At 44.8% G+C, this 24,254-nt stretch overlaps 1 protein-coding gene across 1 annotated transcript in view; it reads right to left on the bottom strand.

The window, feature by feature from the left end:
• The window catches only part of LOC138248873 (zinc finger protein 583-like), a 64,808-nt gene extending 45,433 nt beyond the window's left edge, over window positions 1–19,375 (bottom strand). Inside the window, exons 1-2 of the mRNA XM_069202840.1 lie at window positions 19,211–19,375; window positions 2,520–2,646 (exon numbers count right to left, since the gene is read on the bottom strand). Of these exons, the coding sequence (XP_069058941.1) occupies window positions 2,520–2,646; window positions 19,211–19,234 (151 nt within the window). The 5' untranslated portion in view covers window positions 19,235–19,375. The remainder of the gene's footprint in view (window positions 1–2,519; window positions 2,647–19,210) is intronic.
• Between the last annotated feature and the right edge of the window lie 4,879 nt (window positions 19,376–24,254).

Genomic DNA, 24,254 nt, shown 5'->3' with positions numbered 1-24,254 from the left:
CAGACATTAACCAATACAGAAAGTGTGTGAAGGGAGTTTCTAAAAAGCAGCAGAAAAGAAACGAGGCTGCAGTGTGTTGGCAGCCATCGTCATGTGGGCGCTCTTTGGTGGTGTGCTGTAAGATAAGGCATTTGTAAACTCTTTGATATTGATAAATATATGTAAAAGCACAAACACTAGACCAAACTGTTAATGAATAATCAGTCCCAGCCATCATCTGGTTAATATAAAGTAACTGTGTAATTATTCTCGGTGGCAAACCATTCAGTGGTAAGGTTAAGGTCATAGGTTCTGTAGAGGTGGGGCCATTTTGTAAGTCTGATGGAAGAAGCTGAGGTGAGGTGGGACCAGGTAACCAACCAGGCTATTAATCATCTCAAGGATGTGAACTTTTCTCATATATATTTACTTGTCTAAGGGAAGGAAACCTTCAAAAATCTACTTCTCCTGTAAAGAATCAATTTGTCCCTTTTAGTGCAATGCATTAGGGTGGCAAATTATGGCAGAGTTCTCATACTGGAGCTATGATAGCAAGTTACTGACCTTCTGTAATGCTGCTTCTAGTAGAGACCCTAACTAGCCACAAATTCCTCACCTGTTGACTATTCGCCAGGTGTCAGACTGGATGTGGAAACTCATCAGCAGTACCTCTTCAGTGGTAGGTGACACGATGTGGCTCTGCATTGATGCCATTCTGCTCTGCAAATGATGTGTGAAGCTTATATAGGTGCCACTCCTGCGTGCTGATGTCAGTTGCTTTTGAGACTGTCTGCGCCCCCAGACACAGAGCCCCAAAAGCAAATTGCACTGACAAGTGTGGCAATACCTCGACTTGAGATTTTATTAACGGACAGAGTTCAGTCACAGAATGGGGAGGATGGGAGGGTTGGTGAGGAATCTTTGGCACCTATATGGAATCTGCATGTCATTTCCAGAGAGGAACAGCGTCAGAGCCGAGCTGCCCACACAGCATCACCTAAATATGCTCAGAGGTACTGCTGTAAAGGTTCTGAATCTAGTCTGATGCCTGGTGAATATTCAAAAGATGAGGAATTTGCGGCTAGAGGTCTCTATTTGAAAATTGCCTCACTGATTATGTCAGCTTTCATTATAGTAGGGTTTAGTTTCTAGTAAAGCTTTGATTCTGCTACCTTTCCAAAACGCAACATAGCTGGGCTGGAGGTAGGTGGAAAGCAGTGGTTCAAGGGCTGGAATCCCCTTTAAGTCGTTGCACACCCACATTGTACATCTAGGGGTATTCATCAACTACTAATCAATCCCTTCCCACATTGAAAAAAGTTGTGAATTTATTCCTGCCAAGGGCATTAGTAAATCTTTTTCCAGAGTGAGAATAAGGGGTGTGCAGGGAAAGTAAATTTACAGTCACTGAGAAGATTTTTGGGAGACCAAACGTACATGTACACTTGCTCATGAGAAAAAGGAAAACACATGAATTTCCTCGAAGTATGGTTTCCAGGCCTAATTCTGTAAAGTTCTTGTGAATTTCTCGAAAGTCATAAATCTGTCCCAATGTAAGGACATATGCCGACTGGGCACAATTTTTAACTATAAGAATTGGGCCTCCAATTTATTTTCATGTCGTCCATAATGTTGCCCATACATGTGTTACACGGATTATCCACTGGTAATGGTTTTTGTTAAAATAGTGACAAGCATTAAACACATTTTATTAAATGCTGCCACAGAGAAATGGTATTTAAAGTTCCAAGTTAGATTAGCAAACCAGTTTTTTCACAGAGCTATTTTTCATGTCAATTTTATTTTGAAAACAATGAACATTCTTGCTTTTGTACTTTTGTATGCATTTGCATATAAACATATAAGCATTATACGTAGCCTCAAATTGTTATATTTTACAAAATGTTATACTGGAATCACTGTCAGTATTTCAAGCTGGGATCTCTCCATTTCCTTGGAGTGCTTGCCCTAAGAGTAAAGGCTTTGCATTAGTCAATTATATATACAATTCAAACAACTGATACATGTGTCCACAAAACCTTGCCTTACCAGCAAACAATCCTCTTTCACTGACCCATATTGTGGTGCAATAAACTGGCAGCCAAGGAGTTTGCGCTGCAGGGGCTTCTGCTCACTTGTCTAGGGGACAGAATAAACCTTTAAGTGTATTGTCCTTGGTATAAATGTGTCCTAGGCCTTGGAGAATGAAGCTCCTCACCCGACATCTTCTGGTTTAGATCCCTTCATGCATCTGATACTTGGCGCAGTATATTGACTCCACCCTCTCAGAGGGCACCTTGTTAGCCTATCATGCTGTAAATGCTCCCCTACAAAGATTCCCTGTATTCCATGCCTTCATCTGTGCTGCCTCTGATGCACTGATCCATTCATAACATTCTGAATTCCGGAATAATGGAAAAATTCAAGCAGTGAAGCAAAGAACTATTTTAAAACATCTTAAAAAGGCTCTTGCGCCAGCAAACTGTCTGGTGATATAAAGAGTGGGTGATCTTCAGAAAATAAATTCAGCGTAACTTTACCCAGCGACATCAAGACTTGGTTAATTTCCTTCATCAGATTTGCATAAAGATCCGTCTGCCATTTGTGTAAAAACTCCCATTCCTGTTGTGAGAAACAGGCAACCACATCTTGGTATGTCAGCAGGACCTGAAAGAAGAATGATATTTATAATCAGAAATTGAATACAAGCACAATAAAGAACAAGCAGTGTTCAGGGGACACACAGTGTTAATTTCTCCATCTCAAGGCACACATGATGACACACCACAGACAGTGACCAACCTCAGGTATCTGGTTAGCAAAGTGAAAGCAGAAGAAGTTAGGCTACAGGAGAAGGAAGCAGAGAGGAGGAGAGGGTAGGGGTTTAAATCTGGCGCGATAAATAGCATCAGAAGGTAGGGTGTGATGGGAAGTTACAGACCATTTAGGAGATGCCAGCATCATCCAGGTATCTAGATGATCTTGGCATTGTAGGTCTGCACTTTCAAGTAAACTTTCTCTTGTAAATGGTAAATAGTGAAAAGTAATACATTTACTACAAAGTGTAAGAGTAAACGTACATGTGTAGATTTATCAATCTGTCAGTTTACCTTTGTAAATAGGCCCTTCAGTATGTAGTCATGGAATGTATCTTTGAAAATAATTCCTAAAAAATGTGTTAGATCATTTAAGCAAATGAAGACTACAACTACCAGAATGCAGCAATTTGTTAAATTTAAGTCCAGGACCAAGAACATGGTGCCTGACGTACAATCTGGCTAAAAATCTACTTGTTTTCATATTCCTGCTTTTAAAGTAAATGCATCTCATTAAATGAAAAAGCACAAGAAAATACTGTACATTCATCTGAATTACTGTGCTGTGATATGGGGGTTTTAAGATTTCTCATGTTTTGTTTACTTGCTTTAACTGAAGTTATGCTTTTTACCATTTGCAACCACTAATTAAGTTATTTTTGATTATTTTAACATATCCATCTATCTTCATCTATTTATTTTATTTGCTAACATTTGCATCCTTATATTTAATTACAGGATGTTAGCATCTGCCAGCCTCACTATGATGGTTCATGGAGGTGTCACAAGAAATGCATGTCTCAAAGTGGTCTCTGTAAAGACGCACTTAGGGCCTGATTTATAGTTTGGCAGATAGCTTACTCTGTCACAAACGTGACGATAGCCCATCTGCGTAATGGAAAGTACGTTCTAAGCTATGGAACTTGTAATATGGAGGATAGGATAACCATCACCGTTGTGACAGAGTAACCCGGCCGCCAAACTGTAGATTGGGCCCTTCGTTTCTATCCGCTCCAGTGGGCCTCCAATGGAAACAACTCAGAATGGATTAGCATATTAGCTATGCAGACTCCATTCCTGAGCTGTGGCGTCTGCCAATCTCTCTCTTGTAACCAATTACAAAGCAGTTATACCCGCATCCCTCTAGTCCCTTCTTGCTGTATACTGTATACAATAACTTGTCACGAACGGAGCATTACCCATTAAGTCAAATATAAAACCATGGGCCATGGAAATGGAATTCGGTGGATTTTCTAAAAGGAGGGGGTCATGTTTCAAAGTGGTCTTGGGACGAAAGTCCGACATCCAATGGTGAATGCAGCAAAGGCACCCAAGATCATTCAGCTGTTGTGATGACATCCCGAATCCTTCCGGATTGAGTGACTTTACCTAGTAGTAGAACTACAATGTGTAGATAGTGAACATATTTACATAAATAAGTAGTAAACGTCCTAAATGTAACCCAAGGGCCATCAGGTGCTGGAGTGAGAATCAGCTACATGGATGTCCCCAAAAACAAAGCAGGTCACAAAATCTGACCATAACCACTGAGACAAAACAGCATTTATTTGCTGATAGCCAGATTGGAAAAATAGCCTTGCCATGCTCATTGTTAATTCCAGAAGAAACCCTGCATCATCTTAAAGCTGAGATGACTGCACTGACTCCCAAAAACTGAACTGATAAATAATGGATTGCAATTATATGCTGCTACACAATAATTATTCTTGTTACTGATCTCAGGGACTGAACAAAGTATACCTATGAGCTCAGGAGAACACCATCATGTCCATGGCCTGATGGAGGGAGAGGGGGTGCCTTACATTGGGGCATCTGTACCCTGCTGAAGCATTCATCGACTTCGAAAGAAGCATGTCAGATTTTCTCGGTAGGCCGGGGACAATTTTAGATAGGCTGCGGACAATATGGAAAGCTAAGAAATACTGCCAGAGAGATATGGACTGACCTCCCTGCCATCCTGAGGATGCCCACAGCACTGGAGGTAGGATAGGGACAAAAATGGCCTTGTGCCAATAAAAGGCTTTCAAGACAGAAAGAATGCAACTAACCTGAAAGCCAGGAAGAAGTGGAAAAATAACTTATAGGTGTCTCTCACTGACAGTGGGAGGGAAATATCATGTGTCCAGGTACAAATAATGCAAGATTTAAACAGGTGCATTACTATTTCCTGTATCTACCTCACTCCCGCACAAGGTATATACAGATAGATCCCACACATGCCCAAAATTTGGAGGGTAGATGGCTACATTCCAATATGTGTCCTGGATGTATAGATTTTTCACTGAATTCTGGATGGTGGTGGTTACAACACTGAGATGGCTCACTGTCAACAAATAGAGATCACAATAACACAATTCAATTTCTGCTGGGCTTTATCCCAAAAACCTAGGAAAAAAGAGGATGGAACATAAATTTGGCACCCTAGGTTTATTTTTGGGATAACATAGAATAGCTATACATTTGTTATGTTATGCAGATTTGTACAGCACACTATCACCCGGTAGGGAATCCTGGCACTGAGCAGGTGAGAGCCTAGCCAAACCTAAGGCCTAGTGGGACTACTCGAAAAGCCAAGCCTCCAGCTTCTTGCAGAATTCAGGAAGTGAGAAGGAGGCTCTTATGTGTAGCAGCAGGTCGTTTCACGTTTTAGGAGCAATGTGGGATAAGGCTTGTTCCTGGATCTGGTTTGCCGTATGCATAGGATTTGTGCAAATAGGAGTCCAGGCAGCGAGCGTGGTGTCTAGAAGGCTTGTGAAAGTAGATGTAATTGTTGTGGTATGCTGGCCCAGTGTTCTGTAGGGCCTTGAAAGTGTGGATGAGGAGTTTGAATTGTGCTTGTTTGTTAACTGGGAGCAAGTGGAGCTTCTTCGGGTGTGGTGTGATGCGAGTGCGGCGTAGGAGTTTGAGAGTGATGCTGGCTGCTTGGTTCTGAATGGCCTGCAGCCTTCTGCTGAGTTTTTTGTTGATCCCAGCAAAGAGGGTATTCAGCTTGATTATGAGAAGGGTGTGCACAATGGTTTTCCGGGTGCTACTTGAAAGCCTTTTTATAAATCTGCCTCAGCTTCATCAGGGTATAGGAGCGTGAGGTGATGACAGCATTAACTTGGTCTCCCCAAGAACCCCCACTGCATCTGTGTGGGAATGGAACACACTGTAATGGATCTGGGCCAAAGAGTGGCGCGGGAAAAAGGTTAGAACAGATGAGGGGGCATCCACAGACTTGGACATATGGGTGGAAATGATCAACTCATTAACCTGACCACCAGAAGACGACCACTGGTAGCATACAGATTCCAGGTGGGCCAAGTATTACAACATATGTAAGGAAAACTATACTGACATCAGTATGGTCCCCTCCCTGGAGTGACACATATCAGCCTGGGGTCTCGCCACTTTGCAAGACACCCTGCAAGTTATCAGGGTCTAAATGCACTTCCAATAATGTGCTAACACTGTTACAGAAGAATCGTGCTGGCTCTCACTGGTACTGAGGTATGATCATTTAACAGGAATGCTACTAGCTGTGTGTTTTTTATGTTTAATGTTTCATCTTGCACTATTTACAGTCAGCCCTGCAAATGTCACTTGTTAAACTAAAAGCACACTTTTGTTAGTAACGCATTACTGCACTGAAATAAATTTGTCATACAGTTCAGAGCTCTCCCATTTAATCTGTTACATGACATACACAGCATCTGTGAAGATTGCTAGCTCTGACAATGCAGAATTTAGCTTATAATGCAACCCTGATGTCAAGGAGAGATCAGGCAGTTGTTCGGGTGAACTGTGTGGTGTGCACTCGCCCTCCCTTCCTGCTCTCTGCTGAATGGGCCTCAGAGTAATGATGTTTGTTCTCTTGGCACCGTGGGCCAGTGAAGTGTCCCCATGCTCGCTTTCAGTTACTCCATCACACAGAAACGTCACCTCACCACCAGGGGCGGCTCCTCCGTAATAGTGGAGGAGCGTCACCCCCTGCTCAGTCAGGCAGTGACAAATGATTATTTGTCACTGTGTGACTGAGCCATGGGAGTCTAGGGTGGGGCGGGCCATGGCAGGGAGGATGAGTAGTGGGCACTGTAAATTGTGCGTGTCATTTGGCAGGCCATCTTAGGCCGGCAAAACGGACATGCACGCTTACATTTCTACAACTCAGCTGCATTACGCAGCCAAATTAGAGAAATGGCACAGGCTCCCTGTGCCTGAGCACGTGTCATACCAGCCCACTGAGGTCAATCCTGGCCCTGATTCCATGCTTGCTTTAGCATGAGAGCAGCGTCTGGATTGGGAGCCTATGCTTTCTGCCCCCGTGCCAGGAAGAGAGGAGCACCACGGAGGTGGCCGGCAGCAGGAGTGTCAGGCATGTACGTTTTGTAAAATATTTTGAACCCCCTCCCCAATGACAGTTCTCTGCCCGGCCGCCACCTTTGATTGGCGGCAGCCACCACTGCTCACCACTACATGACTAACTCGGCCTTGCTTTGGAGGGGGAGGGCCTCAGGATTCTCCCAGAGACTTCTTACTCTTTAGTGCCCTGCACTAGCCACAGCAGTGTCTGTTGCAGGGCGCGTTGGCTTACATACTGGCTGGAAAGCTGAAGCAGGGAATATTAGATTTTAAAAGATCTTCTATTACTAGGAGACAGCATGTAGGGCCCACCAGCTTCGGAAAGGCTGGTATTCATACAGACCTCACTCTGCCAACCTCACTGGCTTACATCATGGGAAATAAAAAGCTTGAAACTGTTTTCATTAGGTTCAAGATCCGTCCACTTAACAGTGAGGTTTTGTAGGGTGCTTGTTCCAGTGATACCTACCCCAAATTCTCCTGTACTACATAAACATTGGATTGAATGTCAATATTTCCATTTTAGGTGTTTCTTATTCTGAGTACAAGAACATTTAAACAAGAATGTCAGTGTGTCTTACAAAGTGGTAAATTGACAGTAAAAGGATATTTAACTAAGACATGTAATCGTCCTTGTGATGTAGCATCATGTTCTGTGAAACAGTCAGACTTAACAACAGCGCTTTAAGTTCTTGAATTGTTAGTGCACATTTATCATTAATAATAATCACAGGTTTAATTGGCACCTGGGCTATGTCAATTGTTAAGTGTTATTAAGCATGAGGATATTAGTCCTTCTTAGGACAGAGAGGAAAAGGAAGAGTGGGGAGAGATAAAGGGAGGATAGAGAGAGGGCAATGGGTGGCAAGGGATACAAAAGGAGGCGAAAGATGAGACAAAAAAAGGGGTGAGAAGAGAAAGGAGATAGAGAGAAAATAAGGCAGGGCAAGGTAGCAGGCTGTAACTGAGGAAGTCCTCTTGAAGTCAGATAGCCATCGGACAAAGGTCCATTGGTTTTAGCAGGAAAAGTTCTGAGGGGCAAATGTTCAAATTTCACTCCTAGAGAAGTCCTCTTATTGGTCGGATACGTTTGGCACCGTCACCCAGTCAAGAGTTCTATATTCGGACTTATTCAATATTTTGGGAGTTCAGACTGAACCTGGGAAGGTTGTACCAAAGTCAGATATCGGGGATCCACTTGAAATGGATGTTTAAGTGGCAAAAAGCTTCAGGCAGGAGCAACCTGATTTTCTTGCCCAGCGAGGTTGTGCCTTCGGCAGATTGACTTGGGTGGTTGGCCCTGGTTCTCCAGAGTCCAAGTGCCCAAAATGTTTCCAAAACCAAATAGTCTAGAGATTTCAGAGTAAGTCTTCTTGACACCACTGAGGCTCATAGGACCTCAGGAACTGCACTACGGGGTACAGACTTACTCAAGAGACCGCCAGCAAGTCCCAATCCTCTTCTAAATGCAATTGGTCCCTCCAGGAAAAAGGCCTTTTGCATCCTTTGATGTCCGTGTAGCCACACAGGTCAGGCAACTGACCCTTGGAGTCCACTTCTTTGTGTTGGGTACAAGTGGGAGCAGGTCCAGCACTTCATACATAGGCGGTCATTCTGACCGCGGCGGTCGGCAGTCGCCGCCCGCCAAGCGGTTCCCGCCGAAAGACCGCACCGCGGTAGACCGCCGGCCGGGCCAGCGGGCCAGCCCCTTCAACAATGAAGCCGGCGGAGTTGAAGGGGTGCGACGGGTGCAGTGGCACCCGTCGCGATTTTCACTGTCTGCTAAGCAGACAGTGAAAATCTTTGTGGGGCCCTGTTAGGGGGCCCCTGCACTGCCCATGCCAGCGGCATGGGCAGTGCAGGGGCCCCCAGGGGCCCCACGGCACCCGTTCCCGCCATCCTGGTTCCGGCGGTGGACACCGCCAGAAACAGGCTGGCGGTAAGGAGATCGGAATCCCCATGGCGGTGCTGCAAGCAGCGCCGCCATGGCGGGTTCCCTGGGCCAGCGGGAAACCGCCGGCTCCCCTTTTCCGACCGCGGCTTTACCGCCGCGGTCAGAATCGCCCAGGAAGCACCGCCAGCCTGTTGGCGGTGCTTCCGCCGCACTCCGCCATGGCGGTCATGGACCGCCAAGGTCAGAATGACCCCCATAGTCTCTTCACAGGTTTCAGCCAGCAGGTTCAGTTTGCTTTAATTCCCCGTAAATCCAGTAATTGACTGAGGAGCTGGTGGTGAGGTCCCTGCTATACAGTTCAGTAGCCTGTGGGTGAAGGTGACTCCTAGACACTTCCTAACCATTGGGGAAAAGTTAATGGGGGCAGGCCTACCCACGTTTACAGCACATCATGTTTGACATATTGCAAACTATCCCAGAATGCACTAATCTAGTGAAACACCAAGATGGCACAGGCCATCTGCCCTTTGAAAGAGATTGTGGCCAGCCAAAGGTGTGTTTAGGGAAAAGAGCAGTCCCCTCTTCCTCAGCTACAGCAAACGGTTTCTGGGACCAGCTCCCCTCCTACTAGGGTAGTGCCCAATTGGCTACCCTGGGCCTAAAGGACAAAGGATTCCCCTTCCTTAAGTATCCCCTTATATCAAACTGTGAATGAGCAGGATTCACTTCTGTCCTTTTCAAGTTAATGATGGTCTTGGAACATCCCCAGCTTCCCTTCTTGAGCTGATACCACACTCTCCGTGCCCAGCCCTGCTGTCAGCAGGCGTAAGCCACTGACATGCACTTGGAACAGTTGTCACACCTAATGAAGGCAAAGCTCTGACAGGGCAGCTGCTGCTCATACAAACTTGCCTTCAGAAGCTCGTACACTGAGCACTGGACAACACTGCCCAGTAGGAGCCCAAAAACCAACACTAAAATTCAGCCAAGAAGGGGATGACCGTGCGAAAAGGGACATTTTCTTACAGATAAGGAAAGAAAGTGTGACTGAATGAATGTGTAAGTTTATGTATGTAAACAATAATAAAAGGTGTAACAGCTAACGGCATGTAAATATTAAGTTTGTATTGTGACCATATTAAATATTGGTCAGTATGAATTGAAGTGTATTTGGAATTTAAATAAAGTTAGATGCAATGTGGAAAGAAGTTTGAAATGCTTATATTTTTTGGTGATAATTTTAATTTTTTTATGCACAAAGCAACAATTTATTAGAAATGTAAACTTTTTCATTTGATATAAAAATAGAAATGTGAAAATAAATTTATTGCAAATTATTGAAAGTATTGATATAAAGTTACAAGCACAAGGGAGAGGAAAAACAATGTGAAGCGCAGTGGGGGAAGGATAAAGTCTGTAATTTGAAATCCTTAAAAAGTTGCGGAAGACTGTTAATATTGGATTAATCGATGTTGATGCACACAGAGATACAATTATATACACAAACGAAGTCGCATCACCACTATTAGATTCCCCTATTGTGAACTCTCTCATGGTCAGAGGGACGCGTGCATTCCCAAACACACCATAAAGTTACATGCAATCAGGACACAGCACACATGCAGCGACCACGCACCCCTCAGGCCCGACATCTGGACACATACTCACTGGCCCACACTGTGCCAGGCCGAGGCCCACCTGCATTCACTATCTGGAATTGTATTTAGGACTCCATGACAACTGTGCATTTTTTGTCAAGAAAAGGATGTATTTTATGGCTTTATGGCACTCAGAGAAATGTATAAAAACCTGCTTCAATCCAATGTACAACAAGAGATAGTCCTCAGACCCCGGTTCTGTAACTGCTCTCCCGGCCGTAATGTTTAATGAAACTAGCCGTTCCTGTTTTGCCAGAAGCCTCTTGTCTTTTTTTTAAAGTAAATTATCATTCAAGGAACATTTTGACAAGCAGATAGGAGCTGATGCGTATCTCGAACCGGACTGCGACCCAAGGAAGGGGACCCCACCTAGAAAGATTCACATTTGCGCAACAAGAAGGTGAGCAGATGCAGCAATTGATTGGAAGTTCTGATAAATCCACCGGACAGAGGTCCGTCCTTAAGCCGCCAACAGAAGGGTAAGAGGCTTCATCAGAGCCTTATTCCTAGCACATGGCGTTTGGCAAACTAGGAAAAAGCATACCCACATTGTTCACAGAAGTCACCTTTGTTGATCATCAGCGTTATCCAAACTGAGATAGACAAGATGTGCAGAAAGGGAGGTATAGGGGAGGACACTGTTTGGCTCTGAGACTTTTCCAAGAGATTCCTGGAGGTAGCTAAACCACCTAATCAGTGCACAAACACATCCGTTCCTGCTTCCATATGTAGTCCCAGGGTGGCCCTTATGGTATCTGGGACTGTTTTTGTTCACCAAAAATGGACCCCAAACATGGAGTTTTGGTGCAGGGCCATCCACCTCGATGACATGAAGGGAAATGTGTATTGTAAGGGTGGCTTACCCTGTGTCCGGAGATTTGGGACACTGACATAGATAGGTACACGTAGATAGAGAGGTAGGGGCAACCCCTAACTGTACGGAAACTCACACTGTATTCCTAATGTTTCAGCGGCTATGGAACCATCCCGCTGGGCATGAATGAAAACTGTGGCAGAGTACTGCACATGACGGACATACAATGGGGCACCTCCACGCTGATGGACACCTACTGGTGGTGTGTCAAGTTTGCTTACACCCAGCTCGTCCCTGGATGGCATAGCCTCTGCTCTCTCGTCACCATACACACCCCAACCCTGGTCATCCTCTGAGAAGATCTGTCTGAGCTGCACCAGCACTCGCTGAGGAAGAAATCAACTCTGAGGCATAAGGCTCAAAGGAAAAGAACTGCTGATTATTTTGGCTGAGCTATGTACAAGGACATTCCTAAGGAATTTAGACTGTTTATTGATGCACAAGTATCAGCAAGAGTGTCCATACACTTCTTCACCTTGCGGACAAAAGCGAATGCCAGCTGGTTGCAAATAACCTGGCGGGAAATGCTCAAAATGATGAACAGCACTGAGCTTGGCCTTAATGCAATCAAGCAGGAACTGAGAGGCACCCGCTTCATGGTGATGCAACACCCGCCTCATGGTGATGCAACACTTGTTAGACTTGATTACCGATGTTACAAATGGGGTTTCTGGTTGGCTAGGGTCCCCATCTCAGCTAGGCAGAAACCACCACTTTAGTTAGGGCGAGTAGGTTACACACCAAAGATAACTTCTGCTCAGCCCAGGTAGTTTGGCACACAGCAGAAAGGATTATCCCAGAGGCAATGTCACCCAAAATGGACCCCAGACATGGAGAGTGGTGGTTTCTGCCTGGCTGAGGTGCATACCCTGCCCAACCAGAAACCCAATTTTCTGCAGTGGAGCCTGGGAGTGTGAGCGAAGATCGGTGCATCTTGCTGCACTTTTATACCTGGCAATGACATGGGCAATGGAACTCTGACTCTTGCCATTCACGCAGTGAACTGACTACAGAAAGACGTGCATGAAGAGAGCAGAAGTGGTTCACAAACTGGTTCTCCTGGCGCACCCGACGGCTGACCGGTCTGTGCAAGTCACTGTTGCCCGTTCTCATTGTGTTATTGATTTTTGTGTGGTTTCCTGCAAGTGGGAGTTTCTTGCTGTAAAAATGCAGTCCCCAAATTGGGTAGAGTATAAGTACATCCCTCTAGAGAAGTGGGACAACAACAAGCTACCGACAATGTGACTGTCAGGAAGTGTGGGTTTGATGCTGCTGTTGAAAATTCAACTAGACAGGTGTAGTAAGTACGCTACACTTACGTATGTAAATTTCCTTTTGTTAGCGACTAGGTATCACGGAAACAGAGCCAACAACCATCTTCAGCTCTTCATCTGCTCAACTGTCATTCTCTACATTCTATCCTGCCTCATAGCATTCCACGCATTACTTCACCGATTACATACTCACTATGACACACGCTACAAGGGGGGAATGTTAATATATAATCAATGTTGATGCACTTAGCAATACATTTACATACATAAATGAAGTCGCATCACCACTATCAGATTCCCCATTGTGAACTCTCCATCAAGACCAGCACGTAGGTACATGGTCAGGCGGGCTCTGAGATCTAGGCCTGAGGTAAGTGACTGACAGGTCACAGGTGGGGTAACACTTAGCCGCCAGCCAAAGGCACAAACAGGAAAACTTAGATCAGATCCCACAGATAGGCAGCAACACCACAATGGTCCCTGGAGATTGAACCCAATAAAGCACACATGGCCAGAGGGATGCGTGCATTCCCAAACACACCATAAAGTTAGATGCCACATGTAGTTAGGAACACATAGCCAATCAGGACACCGCACACACAGCCACAACATGCCCCTCTGGACACATACTTGCTGTCCCACAATGTGTCCACACCAGGTCGAGGTCCACCTGTCCTCACTATCTGGAATTGTATTTATAACTCCATGACAACTGTGCATTTTTTACCAAGAAAATAATGTCTTTTATATCTTTATGGGATGTATAAAAACCTGCTTCAAAGTGATGTACAATAAGAGACAGTCCTCAGACCCTGGTTCTGTAACTACTCTCCCAGCAGTAAGGTTTAATTAAACGACCCGCTCCTGTTTTGAGAGACGCCTCTTATCTTTTGTTTTGTAAGGTAAATTCTTATTCGACCAACAAGACCAAAGAATTAACATAAAGCGCAATGGGTGAATACATTTGTAAATGATCTATAAAATATGCTGGAAAGGCTGTAACAGTGTATGGGGGAGTAAACCTGTAAATCGACACAGGGCACAAGCATAAATGATATGTAAAATTTGACATTTGCTGACTAGCAACCAGTGTATATATGGCAGATGTCTGGTGCCTATGATGCACATACTTATGCTGCAGAATGTATAACGAGAGAAGGAGCAAACATAGGGCAAATGACACAGCAGATATGTACAAATATGAAGGATATGTAGTGCCCAGTATTTTGCAATGGAAAGAAAGACTATAAGCCTTAAACAAGAGGAGCACATAGAAACTGAGTATGAAAGGCGCATTGCATAGAAGATGTGCTCGCTGTTGAAAATAATGCAAGGATGCAGAATTTGCAGTGCAGTAAACAAAGTGGCCTGTAAATTACACAAAAATGTCACCTCATGGGGGATCAGGTCAATGGGGCAACCAACATGAAGGGCCGGGTCAGAGAGCAGAAAAGGGTAGAGAGCTGTGATTTGATAAAACAAAAAGCACACACGTGTGGGTAAGGGAAGCAAGAAGAAGGAAGAGAAAATAGAAGACTACAAGAGAAGGCAGAGAAACACACAAGGAAGACAACTGAAAATCAAATACACCCTTGTGGAGTACTTTAACAACAACAACAAAAAGTAGTTCCCTAAAAACGAACAGTGGAAGAAATAAAGCCAGCCATTCAAAGAGATGGTAAACATGCTATGCTCCTTAGGAGGGACAAACACAAGATAGATAAGTAAAGCCACGAAATAACAGGCAAGCGAATTAGAGTGACAATAAAGTCAGTTAATGGTAAGTAATGGGCGTGAATTAAGCCCAGATAATCTTTCGGAAAGCCCAGAATAGGTTTTCTGAAACCAGGTAGCTTTGCTGTCTGATACGCTCAACCTAAAAAGGAGGTGGTAGTCAGTTACCCCAGCTCTGGAGCTAAAAAAAAAAACAATTGAACACACTGATGCATGTCTCCACGCTTGGTCAACAAAACCCGGGCCAAGAGACCTACTTTTCTCCGGAGCATTTATGCTTGGCTAGCAGACCAAAATGTGGATTTAAATTGACCATTCTTCTTTAGAATTATAAGTGTGGACATCCTACTATAGCTGTCTCCACCACAATCTTTTAATCCAGAGATACATTAGGATATTGAGTGGAACTGGATATGACCTGATAAGGAACATGAGTTAAAACTCAAAAGAGTGGGTGTCTCTGCAGGCTCCTCTCACCCTCCATTCCACAGATAAAAAAACATAACGGATTCCTGTCCACAACTGGCCCAGCACACACAAACAGGCCCAACAAATACCATATATATTGTATGTTTCTGTGCATATGCTCCATATCTATGTCCCACATGGATGGGCCTCAGTGAGGAAGACTAGGCTGCTGCTTTTACACAGGAGAGGCTTCTCCCATGGAAAGCAACAGGGAAAGGCCTGTTCCTTCTAACAGAATAAATGCTGCCACCACTGTCAATCTTATTCAGCCAGCAAGCAGACAGGAGTCTCTCTCACTGCAAGGGGTGCACTTCTGGTGCCCTCTGGAAACCACAAGCCCTGATCTCAGGACTCGTATAATTTACCCAGGTGCACTCAAATGAAAAAGTCCAAACACAGGGACATTAGATACTAGCTACGACTGAAACACAGGGCAGGGATGCACACTTGTTGTCGTAAGGACCTCTTGGACCTGAGTTTGTTCTCCCTGTTTTAGCTTCATTTTACATTTCATATTTTATTTGTTTTAGCTAAGCTGATTTTAGCAATTACACTTACATGCATTTCTTGCATGATATTCTTCTAGGAAAATGTGGTACGAGTTGCTTGTTTAGTTAGCCTTTGCACAACATGTAATCAGTACTTCCTCTTCGAGACTAGGAACAGTGTACACAATATCCTAATTCTTATGTTGCCCGTTCAGGAGACAACTTCTAACGTCTAGGCACAGCACTGAACTAGAGCTGTGCTTCCAACACAGGGAGGCTTTATTATATAAAGGGTGCACTGACCCAGAAGGGGCAGAGGGCATTCCAGCCACAAGCGTCCCAGGACGAATGCTGTGTTCAATATGCATCTCTGCTGGCGCTAATCTACCAGCTCCTGAGAGGATTGCCCTCTACACCGCAGGCCGACTCCTGACACTGTCTCTAGGTAAGGGTTGGGGATAATCCCTTAGATCAGGCCAGGAGAAGGGTACACCTGCTACACTCTCGTTGTAGATTAAGGGTTAAGTAGGGACCTATAAAAACCTCTAGAATATCTAGAACCACGTTTACCATGGTTGGATTGTTTATCTTCTTTACCATGTTTGTAATGCATATTACTTTGCTTGTTTCATCTGCCTAATTATTGCAGCTTAATCTCTTTATGCCAGACTGCGATTGTTTCAATAAAAGTATTTTATTAAAACTTATCTTGCATCTCTTTGTGTTTTGCCTTGGCCTGGACAAGTAAATCCCATGACTTCCCTGTCGTGGAAGAGTGTCATGTTCAGGATGCTATAATCACCTTCCACCCTGGTAGGTTGAGGGGTTTGGGTAAGGCACTGTGAGCTAGCCAGGAACTGGGCCAACAGTTATGGATGCTATGGATGGACTCAGTCTCCCACATTCTGAAGTTCTGCCTTCCCAAATACGCAGTCCTAATATCTGAGTAGGAACCGTATAACATTGCCAGAACCACTCTTAGGGCATTTCCAACCCAACACTCTAATTCTGATCTGAAAATAGCTTGCTGGCCATTGCCTTTAAACCATAACACGTGGGCCCCACTACCTATTCTTTTAGTCGAAGGTACTAACTGCCTAGGCCTTGTCTTCTTCACCCTGAGATTGTGGTGTATTCTGTGCCCTGTTAGCAAGCAAGTTCAACAATGCCTGAGTCATACCCACCGAGGTCCTCTGTGGCTCTCTCATCTCTTATTACCATCCTCATACAAGGTTCCTCCGCTAAAGTCCACTCTATCATGTGTCTTTTCCACTTTTCCATGTGCTTACTTTGGTACCTTAGGAATGGAGCTAGCCAATGGCTAATTGTTGCTTTGTGAGAGGAGCCCCAGCCAAGCAAATCTGTTTCAAGTCTAACCCTTCTTTGGTTTAGGAATGACTCCCAGCAAACACTGCTTAGGGGACACCCCAACACAGACACTTATCCCAATCTGTATTACTGATGTCATTCACCTCCTCACAGTAATTCTTTATTGTACCACATTAACACGTAACATGGATATATATAGACTCAAGTGCGCCAGACCAGACCTTGGAAAAGCTGCAGACCTCTCTGGTTATATCTACTTCAGTTTCAGCTGGGTGAGGTATGTATGGTGTGGGCAACAAACGTGTGTGAGTTTAAATCTTGCATTGCCGGACACCTCTTTTACTGGGGCACATGCAGTGTTTAACTTGTAAACGAATGAGTGCAAGTGCCCAGGGCTTGACTCAGATGACCATGGCTGGTGCAAATGAATGTTGCAACACCAAATACCAAGGCTGCGTAGCGCTAAATCCGCATCATGCCTCTTTGATCTACTACCAGACACTCACTACTTGTTTATCTCACTCTTGTATGCTCCTGTTTTCTCCCCTTGTAAAGGTTTTTGTCTTTCTCTTTCTCCGTCATTCCATTTTATGTTTTTTCCCTGTTTTGCTCTCGTAAATGTCTGATGTGGATAGATAAGTGCTGGTCGCCAAAACTGGGTGCCAGTGGGCTCCACTGGCAACCACCAACTCAAATTAAGCACTGGGCGCATGCCTTCTGAATGTCCTCTCCCCAGAGTAGTCTTTCAGTAGTATTTTTTTCTTGTCCAACTTCAGAGCTTTACATATTAGGGATATCTGGTGTGCACCAAACCCAGCTGAGGTATTGATTCAAGTGTATGTGTGGGATTAGGAGCATTTGGAAAATCTGCCCAGCTCTCTCTGTCTCTCTGCCTGCTCTGGCTAGTTTGGCATATTGCAGTAATTCCCCTGAGTAATCAACGAAGTTCCCCCGAGCCTCAGGGAAAGAAATTAACCTTTCTCCAAGTAAAAGGTCACCCAGTAAGTTTTTTCGTGATCTGTGGATGCGTGGCATCATAACACCACATTCGATTCAGCTACCATTCCATTCTTGCTCAAATGGGTAAAAACACAACAGCTATTCCGCCTTTCACCTGTCTGAGTGCCATAAAATGAGAACTATCAAGAATAACTTCTCGGGAGCCCCCAAGTCCCCAGTGCAGAGTTTGCCCAGTCATAAGCATCCATTTAACAGCATAGTACCTCTAGAATTCTTTGTCCACTTCAATTAGAGGAAAGCACCAGATTACAATGTTTTTGTGGCTGTTATACGAATGCTTGCAGGTTCTATATGCTATACATAATATGCTAAATAGATCTTAATGCAGGGCCACTAGAATTATGCAATTCTGCAGGAGCAGTGTAATTGCGGATTTGCTGCATTTGCCATATAATCCATTATCTGCCTCATAAAGTGCTTCTATGTCAAATGGATCAAAAATTACTAAAAACAGGGGCGAGTTGTTGCTGCAGAGTGGAAGACCCTTCACTAAGATTGACTGGCAACCTTACTGTTGCTTATTGCTGTATTTGTTTGTCAAACTCACATTAACCTTCGTCCAGCTAGTGTTGACGTGTAAAAACTGCAACATAACGAGGTAATGCTATAAAAGAAATGTGAATTATGCTGCATAATTTCTCTTTTCTTGCCACATAATTTAGTCAACTCTGCCGCATAATTTGCTCCTTCCCTGCCGCACAAATCCAATGGCTCTGTCTAAAAGCCCTTGTTAATAATGTATAACAAATAGCCGCCCAGTCAGGGTGGGGCAAACTCATGACATATCTGCAAAACAGGCCAGTGTCTTGCAAGCAATGCACAGGTTTAAGGAGCACTCCTTGCATCACATCTACCAAGGAGCTGTTTATTTGCTTGTGATGCTGGAGCTTTCAGCAGCCTCTGACACAAAGGGGCGATGCATCTTATTAGACAGACTGTCCACCATACACGTGTGTTGTTGTGACTGACACCATCAGCCAGTCCTTGCACTTCAGCCAGGAGCATTTAGATTCTTGATAGTTTTGAGTCATTTCTGCACCATGACATCTGCACAAGGGTGCTAGTTTCTTCTCATTACACTCAAGTAGCTGCCTCTATTTTTAAAATGTCACAGAGAAACAAACTGAAAATAATGGAAATGTCACAAAATCTCCTCACAGGAGTCACAGCCAAGAAGTAGGAGAGGGAATGGTTTTATACCAAGGGACAAACTTCGCCACTGTCTGGAGTGCATGAATGTTTTTATGAGCTGGTATTTCACACAGTGCGTGCCTTCCTATGAACACAGATTCTGGACACAGTAGCACTCACGTTTTTCGTTTCTTGGAGGGACATTTTTTCTGCTCGTCCTTTGTACTTTGACAAATGAAAAAACAGTGTCTTTGCTATATCTGAGGAGCAGGAACAACGCACAGCCTCGAGAGAGAACAGCAGGAAAAATACACCATTGACCTCCTGCTTGGTTGATAATAAAGGAGTGTTGATGTGCGAGGAAATGAGTACGATACTACTAGTCTACGCATGCGCACGGAAAAACACTTCTCCACGCACGCTCACAAACAGGAGACCAGTGCGCATGCGTAAGCACACGACACTTCTCACACATGCTGCTAGAAAGGGGACAACAGTGTGTGCCGAAGATACTACTCAGCCTGCTCGATACTGCTCACAGCCAAGAACAGACAGCGCACGCGCAGATCAACCTCCCTAGAAGGGCGACAACAGCGCATGCTCAAAGAAAGGACACTCCGCATATTCAGTCCAAGGTGTAGGTTTTATTAGTTGAGAGATGGGACTTAGTCAGTGCCTTGATTTCTTAATTTAGACGACTTAGAACAGAGTTTGCTCTCGCCATAGGTCCCTATCTGGACTTATCTGTTAGGGAGTGTAGCAAATGTACTCCAGACATTCAATCCACCCGACTTTTTCGGAATTGTCTGATTTTTGGACCTTCACATGAAATTGAGTGTGCTAACCACCAGCTTACATGTCATCGTTTTAGACCAGTAAAGTGGGATATAAAAAAAATAAATGGGAGAACGGTTTCCCCTCCCATTGATTTCTGTAAAAGCAGAGGCAATTTCAGTTGGGTGACTCCTAAAGTTAGGCAGTATTTTTGCTGCAAAACTCTGCAGTCTCCCGCCTGAATTGGGTCAGGTGTCATGTATGTACCAGTGTCTTTCTTTTAGGATAACGCTGCTGTTGCACAGCTAAGGTAAGAGCCCCTGGGCTGGTCACACATAAACATGTGGACACGTGCACACCTGTGCAGACTGCACATGTGAGACTACCATTGTGTGAAAGCTGGTATCTGCGCACAGATAGCCCATCACAGAAGGGAATCTGCAAGGATTGGTACTGACCTGGTGTAGGCCCTATACTATTGGTGGGAAAACACTGTGGTTACATTGGGCTTACTTTAAAATATGTGGTGTACCACTGTACTACCATTGTAGACAAAATCTGCCATAAAGAACAGTTTAGCACTACTTAGGCCTACAGAGTGCAGCAAGGTAAAATATATATCCACCAAGTTTAAATTTGTAGACCCTAATAACCTACAACATCTTATGAATTTGTCATATTTTCCTGGTTCATGTCATGATCAGATTCCATGCCTTTGTACCCACAACTGAACAAAGTTAATTAAAAGGCTCCCCAGCAGAGGGATATAATGCCTCACCACTCAAACAGGCAACCAACAGTGACTGACATAGTTCCTGACAAAACGAGATAAGAAGGAAATCTGCATATCATAATTACCTTGTCACACTGCACCTGGGCTGGGACAGCCCTACAGCATCCATTTTAGGACATCCTCATTCCTCACTCCTCATCCCTACTTCTCAACCCTGCTTCTCATCCATCATCCCTACTTCTCATCCATCATCCCTACTTCTCTTCGATCATCCCTTCTTCTCATCCCTGCGTCTCATCCCTGCTTCTCATCCATCATCCCTACTTCTCATCCATCATCCCTGCTTCTCTTCCATCATCCCTACTTATCATCCATCATACATCATCCCTACTTCTCATCCATCACCCCTACATATAATCCATCATCCCTGATTTTCATCCATCATACAGCATCCCTACTTCTCATCCATCGTACATCATCCCTACTTCTCACTTCTCATCCATCATCCCTACTTCTCATCCATCATACATCATCCCTACTTCTCATCCATCACCCCTACTTCTCATCCATCATCCCTACTCCTCATCCCTACTTCTCTTCCATCATCCCTACTTCTAATCTCTCATCCCTGCTTCTCATCCCTCATCGCTGCTTCTCATCCATCTTCCATCATTCCTACTTCTCATTCCTCAGCCATCATCCCTACTCCTCATTCCTCAGCCATCATCCCTACTCCTCATCCATCATCCCTACTCCTCATTTCTCATCCCTCAGTCATACCAACACATTTTCGGTTTTGTGAAACACACCTTCACACTGATTGGTTGGGAACAGCCAATCAGAGTTATGAGAGAGAGCTGCATTCTATTTCAAAGAAAAACAGCCTCCTCATTGCACATGGTGGGTGAAGAGAGAGGAGAGGAAATGCAACTGTGTGCTTGTTTCCAGTGAATTCAAGGCTGCACAATATTTCATTTTATTTAACTCAGTGTTTTTCTGTTTGCACAGGCCTCTGCAGAAAATGCTGCTGGTTTGGGAAATACAAGGAGCGCACAGCCTGGACCATAAATCATCTCTTGGAGAAAGGGTTATACAGGTCATCTACAGTTCAACCGAAAACCTTTCTGGTTTCAGTTTCATATGTGGAAACAAAATGTTTAAAATCAACTCTGGTGACAGTGAAATCCAATTCATCCAAACCTTTTCTGGTTTCATTTTTATTTGTAACAAATAAAGGGGCTCATTCCGAGTCCGGCGGGTGGCGGCCAGGAACAGGCTGGCGGGAAGGGGGTCGGAATCCCCATGGCGGCGCTGCAAGCAGCGCCGCCATGGAGGATTCCCTGGGCCAGGGGAAAACCGGCGGGAAACCGCCGGTTCCCCTTTTCTGACCGCGGCTTTACCGCCGCGGTCAGAATAGCCCTGGAAGCACCGCCAGCCTGTTGGCGGTGCTTCCGTTGCCCTCCACCCTGGCGGTTTCAAACCGCCAGGGTCGGAATGAGGGCCAAAATGTTTAAATCTGAGCCTGCTTTTTATTTGTAACAAATACCATGTTTACATCTGAGGCTGCTTTTATCTCAGAGCAGTTTTTTTTTCTTTTCTGAAACCAGAAAGATTTTCGATGAACTGTATAACCCTTTCTCCAATAGCTGATTTATGGCCCTAGCTGTGGGCTCCTTGTATTTCCCAAACCTGCATAGCTGTAAGAATGCAGCTCTCTCTCATAACTCGGATTGGCTGTTCCTCACCAATCAGTTTGAAGGTGTGTTTCACAAAACTGAAAATGTGTTGTTATGACTGAGGGTTGAGGAATGAGGAGTAGGGATGATGGATGAGGAGTAGGAATGATGGCTGAGGCATGAGAAGTAGGAATGATGGATGAGAAGTAGGGATGAGAAGCAGGGATGAGAAGTAGGGATGATGGAAGAGAAGTAGGGATGAGAAGCAGGGATGAGGAGTAGGGATGATGGAAGAGAAGTAGGGATGATGGATGAGAAGTAGGGATGATGTATGATGGATGAGAAGTAGGGATGATGGATGAGAAGTAGGGATGATGGATGAGAAGTGAGAAGTAGGGATGATGTATGATGGATGAGAAGCAGGGATGAGGAGTAGGGATGATGGATGAGAAGCAGGGATGATGGATGAGAAGTAGGGATGATGGAAGAGAAGCAGGGATGATGGAAGAGAAGCAGGGATGATGGATGAGAAGTAGGGATGAGATATGATGGATGAGAAGTAGGGATGATGGATGAGAAGTAGGGATGATGGAAGAGAAGCAGGGATGATGCATGGGAAGTAGGGATGATGGATAAGAAGTGAGGATGAGATGAGATGGGATGAGAAGTAGGGATGATGGAAGAGAAGTAGGGATGATGGATGAGAAGTAAGGATTATATATGATGGATGAGAAGTAGGGATGATGGATGAGAAGTAGGGATGATGGATGAGAAGCAGGGATGAGAAGTAGGGATGAGGGGTGAGGAATGAGGATGTCCTAAAATGGATGCTGTACAGCCCAGACCCACTGGAACAAAGGAGGAAGCTCAAACCTCTGGAGCCAAAATAGTAGGGGATTACCTTTGGAGTTTTAGTGGGAAGGGATCAAACAGCTTTGTCACCAAGGGGTGGAGCTAAGGCTCTCAAGGGAGATCTTGCCAGAGACAATTTTAAGTCACCACTTTGTATTGCCCTTCATTGTTGAGACAGGGGTGAATTGATGATGTAGCATCCCAGGATTGGCTGAATTACCTGGCCCCTAATTCTGTCCACCCCCACTTAAAAACACTTGCACAAGGGAGAGACAGTTAAGAAGACCTTGGACGTGGGAGTAACAATAACAGAATTATGTCTGACTAGAAGGAGAAGCCACCTGATGCACTGCAAGGATGGACTAAGGAGATTGACTCCAGCTGATCCTCAGTACTAGGATTGGTCTCTCCAGGGCCTGAGGTGCTGACTCCCATATCCCCCTGATGGCTAGTTGGGGGAAGATTTGGATTCCACTGTCCCCAGGTGCTCTGCAAGACAAGTAGGAGGTTCTGAGGCCTAGGGAGTGCAATTGAGAAAATGTACATAAAGTTAATCATACACCATAGCTGCTAGGCATCTGTTTATCTTTATTATGTTGCCATGTGCTCGACAAATCTCCTGAACTTTGATGATTGACCTTGTGCTCGCAGCCTTGGGCTGCAATCTGCTTATCGCTGCCATATTACTTTTTCCAATTACAGTTCCGAGAATAGTCGTGCTTAATCAGTAACTGCCAGAACAAGTTTGTACAGGTCGTTGCCACCTTCTCCCCCCACACGTGTATCCCTGAAATATTCTGAAGACCGCAGAGGACCTTGAATACGATAGGGGTGGAGTTGTCCTCTGACTAAGCAGTTTTGTGTGTGTATAAGGTTGGGTGCCCCAGAGTGAAGGGGCAGCCTCCGTAGGATAGTCACTTGACTGTCCTGGGACTCTGTATTAACTCGAGCTATAATCCATGTAATAAACTTCTCTTTATTCCTCCAGTTGGTGACTCCGTCTGATTTGTGAACTCTCTGCTAAATTGACCCTGAGGACATAAAGGGTGTCCCTCCACCGCTGGGAAGGAGACCCCGGGTCGGGGTCTAATCTTTCCTGGTTCCTCATTTGGTGCCCGAACAGGGACCCGAGTCAGGCATCCAGGGGACCGACCAGGTGACGGAGGACTCACGATTGGATTTCCAAGGG

The sequence above is a fragment of the Pleurodeles waltl genome, chromosome 8 (assembly GCF_031143425.1).
Source record: "Pleurodeles waltl isolate 20211129_DDA chromosome 8, aPleWal1.hap1.20221129, whole genome shotgun sequence".
NCBI lineage: Eukaryota > Metazoa > Chordata > Amphibia > Caudata > Salamandridae > Pleurodeles > Pleurodeles waltl.
This window is presented reverse-complemented; position numbering and strand designations above follow the sequence as displayed.